Source organism: Alligator sinensis, unplaced genomic scaffold, assembly GCF_000455745.1.
Source record: "Alligator sinensis unplaced genomic scaffold, ASM45574v1 scaffold442_1, whole genome shotgun sequence".
NCBI lineage: Eukaryota > Metazoa > Chordata > Crocodylia > Alligatoridae > Alligator > Alligator sinensis.
Genome location: NW_005841829.1, coordinates 2,765,870 through 2,773,600, shown reverse-complemented (window position 1 = coordinate 2,773,600; position 7,731 = coordinate 2,765,870). Strand labels below are relative to the sequence as shown.

General features: G+C 38.1%; 1 protein-coding gene across 1 annotated transcript in view; it reads right to left on the bottom strand.

Annotated features, from left to right (window-relative positions):
* Window positions 1–317: 317 nt before the first annotated feature.
* Window positions 318–7,731, bottom strand: part of SLC1A2 (solute carrier family 1 member 2) — a 41,484-nt gene continuing 34,070 nt past the window's right edge. Inside the window, exons 9-10 of the mRNA XM_006014650.3 lie at window positions 4,604–4,835; window positions 318–392 (exon numbers count right to left, since the gene is read on the bottom strand). Coding sequence (XP_006014712.2) covers window positions 318–392; window positions 4,604–4,835 — 307 coding nt within the window. The remainder of the gene's footprint in view (window positions 393–4,603; window positions 4,836–7,731) is intronic.

Genomic DNA, 7,731 nt, shown 5'->3' with positions numbered 1-7,731 from the left:
CATTTTGCAGCATCTACATTCTCTGTGTCTTGAGTGAAAGGGGAAGGCGGGTGAGAATGTATCTCTTTACACATAAAGTATGCCCCAGCTGCATCCATTCAAACAGTGACACAGGGGAGATAGATGGTTATGAGTTGTTATTTGGCAAAAAACACTTCAGCTAAACAATGACTTTATGAGCTCTTTGCTAAGTTTCAGCTAACAACCTAATAAGCAGAAACCTTAGATGTTAAATAAAAAGAGAGCAATCTTCTTTAATCGTTTACCATAAGACAGCTTCAGGGGCTTATTAAAGATGGAGCTGGAATTCTCTTCCCTTAGTTTTCACGTTTCCAAGGCTCTTCCTCAACAACACTGAAGTCTGCAGATTTGCCATTGGTTGCCAGTGTTACCTGCAAGTAATTATCATTGACATCTAACTTAAAGACCCAAGGCACTTCAATGAGAAAAGTTACAAGTTAACAGGAGAATCATGATATTTACAGGAATTGCATACTCTGTGTGTGAATATATATATATAATTCCAAATCCAAGATGATCTCCAAACTTGGGAGGAAGTATATATACTTATATACAGTATACATTTCATACTGACTAAAACATTAGTAAAAAAATAGTCCCGGCTTTCTGGATTTTTTTTTTTTTGGCTGTTTAATTTTCATAAATATTTCAGATTAATCTTCCTATTCTGTCCTTTTCATATTTCTCCCAACTTGCAAGAAAAGAATGTTTATGTTTCTTTAACATGGAGTAAATAATATTCAGTAGCATTCAAAAACAAGGCAGGATATCTGCTTCAGGGCATGGAGGAATGTGAAAAGAACAGATTGATACACAGGCATGCACACACACGCGCGCGCACACGCTACAGAAACCTTTAAGAAGTGGCAGAACCACTGCTTCTCAAAGAACTAGTTTAAAGCAGCATTCATCTGGCTATTATTTATGATCATGCATGCGAAAGGTTTAGCTACGCTTAGGCCAAGCAATTCTTATTTTACAAACAGAACAACAAAACACAATTATAACAAAGTTCATGCTACAATATCAATGATATAGCTTTGGCAAAAACTATAACTGTTACTCTTTCAGTTCTCAGGAAATACTGGCTGGTGCATTATATCCCAATAGTCATGGGAAATGATTAAGAGGAGACATTTCTGGTGGAAGGAGCCAGAATAACTGTTTATTTGGCTAAGTAATTATGAACTGGACCTTTCCATAGTTAGGGAACTTTCATCCAACTCTAAATGGACAGCCCACTCTATCCTAGCTTACCTTCTGATTTACTGTCTTCAGCTTCATAAGAAAACTTACAGACAGGACTGAATTTCCATGTGATAGGTAAACTGGATGTATGGAAGCAGTGGGACATGGATACATAACAAAATGCACCGATGTTTGAAATAGTCAGTTTTCTCTTAGGTAATGATGACAAAAACACACGCAATTACAAACACCACAACTGGAACTGAAAACCACATAATGTGAAATGTGTTCATAAAAAAATACAAAAATATCATGCAATAACAGCCACTTTACCCCAATATAAAGGTAGTCTATTTAATATAAATATACATTGCCTGTGCAAATCTATATACTACAGGAGCTATCTGGAGTATATTACAAGAAGTAAACGGAGATGACAGGTTAATATTATTAGCTATTTAAAACTTTGACTAGAGTTTCAGCGAACTTTTCTCCCCTCCAGTGAATTTTGCAAGATTTAAACATATCTCTTCAAGCTTAAGACCTAACTATTTTTTATCCTTAAAAGCTCACACTGTGTCAGTACGTGGAGCATTGTACATGTTGAAAGTGCTTTACAAACATCAGCTAATCCTCACAACATCCCTGTGAGGTAGGTAAGTATTATTTCCATTTGGCAGATGGGGAATTGAGTGACACAAGTAACTTGCCCAAAGCCAGCCTTATGTTCCCTGGTAAGCCATGGTTCCCCTCAAAAGCCTGAATGTACTATTAGGGTTGCAGGGCAGAGCAAGCGTAAAACAAGAATATGTGCCAAATATTGCTAGCTGTGCCAACTTTTAACAGGAGAACATTCTCCGACTGACATTGTAGCATCATGAGCCAAATTTTATTCCACCTATGGAATGTCTAAGTAGTCTTAGGCACCTAAGTGTGATACTACTGTTACCAGTACAAGTACCTGAAAATCCATCTACTTCCATAATGCACCAACATCTTACCCTTAAGACGGAGTCCCAAAAAAGGACACGGCCACCTTTTGTATTAACATTTCTTTAGCAACTTGAGCAAGGTGGAATCAGAATGCATTTCGGTGCCTAAATCCACTTTCATGCCTATTACCTGTAAGTAGAATTATGTCCTATCATCCCACATTTATGGGGGAAGCCTGTGGGTCCAGTTGTGGGAACTACATGAGAGAGACTGAAGTAGAAAGGAAAGTGCATGAACTAATTTACCAAAAAAGTACTTTCCATTGCATTTTGCTTGTGTATAAATGAGAGACTGGGAAGAGATGGAACTCTGTATATCCAATATGATGGAGAAAATGACTGGCGTACAAGATTTGTGCTTGCAAACACCAGCATCAGGAAATCACAAACTCGGGTTGTCTTGATGCCCCAGATTCTCTGAGTTCTTGTAAACAGAGTTATTTCTACCATCTGTGCAGCTGCCTCCTGTTTCTCTGTGTGATTAATTGTTCAACAAAGAATTTCATCTTAAAAACAGGATTGTAGTGGTGACTCTTAAAATATTGCTTTCAATTAAAGAATTAACCTTCAAGCTCTCATTGGTATTTGCAAAAGTTCTAGGCTTTGTGAATAGCCAATATTTCCCTAGGTCATTTGCATCTTTTTAATAGAAGAGGTCCTGAACAACAATAAGAACTTTTACACTGAAGTCAGTGGCGTGTTGTGTGTTCTCAACATTACTTTAAATCCAATGTACATAGATGGAGCAAATCTATTGGCCACAGCAATGTATCTCACATCAAGAAATCTAGAAGCAATAAATCCAAAAGGTGTCAAGCCAAAGAAATGAGAAGTATTATAATGATTACTGTTTCCTTTTATCCATTTAGGAATTGCGGCAGTTTTATTAGACTGTAAAATAGATTTCCAGGTGAAGTCTAGTACTCATCCAAAATATTTTGTTTACTTTTTGATGAAACATTTCTTTTCAAAGGAAACAAACATTGTCAGGAATATTTTTTCTTCTGTTTTCTTTTAAACTAAAGAAAATTAAATACAATTTTTCCTTTATTTAAAAAATATTTGTTTTTTTCCCCAACACACCACTTCATTTTTCCTTTTTACTTGCCTTTCCAGTAGAAAATAAGAAGGAAAGACCGAGGGGAGAACACATCAAAAAACAAGGCAAAAACTAAATGGAATTTTATATTAATTTTTAACTTCATCCAAAAGAAGAAGAAAAATTCCCATGAAAAGAACCTGGAAAAAAATGAAAGGGTGTTGTTTGTTTGTTTGTTTCTTTCTTTCTTTCTTTAATTAAAATATTTCCATGGAAAAATTTCCTGCCTGAGTCACTTGAAGCAGGCCAGGACAAAGCAGTTAAAAAAACCCAAAAAACTGTGGAAAACCATCCTGGACCTACTGATGACTGTGGGAAATAACATCAGAAGTTTTTTTTCCCTTTTCCAGTGTCTAAGATAGCTAGAGCATTTGATTATGTGGGGCACAGTAGAAACTTAAAGGTGACAGAGGTTCTGTGATCTGTTTCCATGCAAATACCTAACTGTGGTTGACGCACCAATCTGGGCATGATTACTGATCATAACAACAATCCACTGACAGCATGTGCCACAAGCAAGTCCTTTTACATAGGATCAAGTGTGAGAAGCAGAATCAGTTGAAGGAAAACTGGACATAAACATTATACTGCTTGTTTTTGTTTTTCTTTTCCTTCTTCCCTTGATTTTTAATCAGCCCTGCCTTGGCTTTGGTTGCTGGTACCTATCTAAACACACATCACCAACATTGACTTCTCATTCAACTGGTGGGGTTTCAGAAGCTCGCTTTGCTCTAATCAGACCTTTTTTTGATTGTTTGTTTAAAATACATGCTAGTTACAGGGAGGATTAGACAGAAATTGTTAAGTCCTTATTGTAAGTGAACCAAGAAAGATGATAAAAGCAAAGCATACACATGCTGTATGAGTGCTGGAGCCATCAGATGACAGGGTGAATTCAATGACTGAGTCTCTTTACAGTGTATCATGGAAGATAGTCGACAAATAATAACACCTGTGTTTAGTTTGCGGCCAGCCTTCCTTTGAGTGGCCATAGGCTCTCTGTTGCCAAAGAAAAGGTGATGCCATATTCTGTATCTTGGCATATTCCATAATATATTGCATAGTGCCTTAGCTTTTCATATGTAAACATCATATATAATTTTCCACCTCAAGTGACATGTTTAAGAACAGTGCAGAAAGCTTTTTTTGTCTGCTCACTTAACATGTCTGGGGTTCATAGAGACTGTTGTCACATTGTTATTGGTGTAATATTTTTTAAAAATACATGCAAGTTAAAAAATGAAGTGAAACAAAGCATGCACCGCTATATACAAGTCTCAATATCCATAAAGGTGAAAGGTACCTTGCACTCATCTACTATGACAGAGTTGTGAGCTGCATAAACACATTGGTTTGAGTTGTTTTCCCTATGATTTTTCATGTCGTCATAAATTGACTGAGTCTTGGTCATTTCAATGTCTTCATGCCCCTTATGCTGGGAATCAATGTTATCAAGCTCTGCCTTGGAGAGGTGGTAGACAATGCCAGCACCAAAAGAATCTCCCACAACATTTACTGAAGTTCTCATCCGGTCTCTATAAAAGAAGAGGAAGATAGGTTTCACACTCAATGACAAATCACTTTGGAGCAGGAAAGGCTCATGCATGTTGTTTGGAGCTCTCTACTTGGGAAAAGGGAAAGTCAGGTCTGAAGGAATACTTCACACCCCAGTTGCTGCTGCTGTCATTTATCATTTTCAGAATGTTTAAGGGATACTTGGAAGGAAAAGGATTTTAGCTTTCTATTAAAGTTGAAAAAGATTGTCTTCCCATGGGACCTGCTCAATCAGAAACTATGTGCAAACTTCTACAGCACAGCTGCTCATGCTTATTGATCTTGGCAAAGTGATTATGCAATGCAGCCAAACTTCAGAGCTAAATTTTGCTGAGCTCCCCCATGCACCTGCTTCTCAGATTGCAGATTTTATCTCAATGTGCTCTTCACACTTCAGTTCCTTTAGATTAATCTGAATTTTGTCAGGGCAAAAATTTGATTTTGCACAGACAGGGAAAATTATTTTGGATTTACTGAGGTATTCTCAATTGCCCCTCACTCTGGAACTTGACTTCAATAGAAGCGTAAAAGAGGATCATCTGAAAATCTGTTGCACATCCCTGGTTCCTTGCCACCCACCCACAGTGGGCATAAAAGTGCTTTGCACACTATGGATTCATTTGTGCCAGTGCAATGGTGATGTAGACTGGTACCAATCTCCTATGGTACCATTTTACACCCACTATATGCTGGTGTAAGTTCCACTACTATGGAACTGTTTAGAAAGTTACATTTTACTCCAGCGATGACTGGGGGTCAGGAGCTAAAGAATCATATAGGTTGTTGATGATGATATAGCTTGAAGAGTGCTTTATCACCTGTTGAGGGACAAAAATATAAAATAACAATATTAAATATCTGTAGGCCTCCTCAGATATGGGCCAGACAGAAGCAGTCAAAGGAAGAAAGAGAAGAAAAGGTTCTTGCAGTGTCTTAATTCCTGATGTGTTCAAGAAGTCTTCTGGACCAATCAGAAATGTAAATGCAGAACATCTGAACAATTTTTGGAGGTGTATTTCCAAAAAAATCTGCTTTCAGGGTACAAGAAGATTGAGCAATATGAATTTTACTAAATGGTAGAAAAACAGGCATGTAAAACTCTGCACAAAAGTGGTTATTTTAAAGTATTCCCTTTATTCTTACTTTTTCTGGTATTATGTTTGCTTTATATTGGTGCTCTTATATGGCACTGAGACAAAAGGTAAATGATTTCCCCATCAATAATGACTGGTAATCATTACATATGCTTATTTAAGGCTGAGCGAATCTTTTTTTTTTTAACTTTTGGCCAAATTCTCACCATAAACCATTTGTAAATTCTTCTCCCCAACTGTGAAATTTCAATTGATTTTCAAAGATAGTTTTCATTATTTTGCCAATGCATCTAACACTTCTCGTGGGACTTCATAGCCAAATCAGCATATTCTTGAATAAAAATCATGAAGGTGCAAAAAAAATCAGGGGGGTCAATGCTCAAACTATTGTAGAAAGGAAAAAAATCCCCCCACTTTTGCTTTACTAGAATGAAATATTTCACACAGTTATCTCATGCATGTGTAGTCTGCTTTAAACACAAAAAGTAGAAGAATAAGAAAATACTATTGGCAGAGGTCTATATATTTTATGAAGCCTGTAAAAAATACTGACTTCTGCCATACAATGTTCTTTACAGAATGCCTGAATTTTCTTTGAACAAATAGACTTAAATCTTGAAAGGATTCACTGATGCCACTCTGAGATGAGAGGGTCTCTGCTTGCCAAAAAGGAGGTGGAGACTAGAATGCACAAATACAGATTCAGTGTGTTTTATATGTGAGAGGATCAGGGCAGGAGATACCTCGATCCTTCTGTATACGTTTGTAGCCAAGTATAAAGATGCTATGCAAATTGCACAGTATTTCAGAAGTATTCAGCACAGACTTAGTAAGATTAATTTAATTGAAATAGAGGGTGAGATCATGGCTCTGTAAGTCAGTGGCAAAATTCCCTTACTTCTACTGGGCGTAGGGAAGAAGCAAGGATGGAAAAAACATTCTTTCGTTAAAAAACATCAGAATAAAGTCTTTGTCAATAACACTGGAACAACTGGAACGAGGGTACTGAAGGCACTGGCTGATGTCATTGCACAGCCACTGGCAAGAATATTTAAGCACTCGTGGCACACAGGCCAGGTCCCGGAAGACTGGAAAAGGGCCAATGTGGTCCGTATTTTCAAGAAGGGGAGGAAGGAGAATCCAAGAAACTACAGGCCAGTCAGTCTCACCTCCATCCTTGGCAAAGTCTTTGAAAAGATAATTAAGGCTCATATATGTGAGAGCCCAGCAGGAAAAATTATGCTGAGGGGAAACCAGCATGGGTTCATAGCAGGTAGTCATCCCTGACTAATCTAGTCTCTTTTTATGACCAGGTTACAAAACACCTGGATGCAGGAGTAGGGGTCGACATCGTTTACTTAGACTTCAGGAAGGCCTTCAATACGGTATCCCACACCATACTGGTGATCAAATTAAGAGGCTGTGCCTTGGATGATTACACAGTCCAGTGGGTGGCAAATTGGCTAGAGGGTTATACCCAGAGAGTGGTGGTGGACGGGTTGATATTGACCTGGAAGGATGTGGGCAGTGAGGTCCCGCAGGGCTTGGTTCTTGGACCGGTGCTATTCAATGTCTTCATCAGTGACTTGGAAGAGGGAGTGAAGTGTACTCTGTCCAAGTTTGTGGATGATACAAAACTGTGGGGAGATTTGGACACACCGGAGGGCAGGGAACAACTACAGGCAGACCTGGACAGGTTGGACAAATGGGCAGAAAACAATAGAATGCGATTTAACAAGGAGAAATGCAAAGTGCTGCACCTAGGGAGGAAAAATGTCCAGCA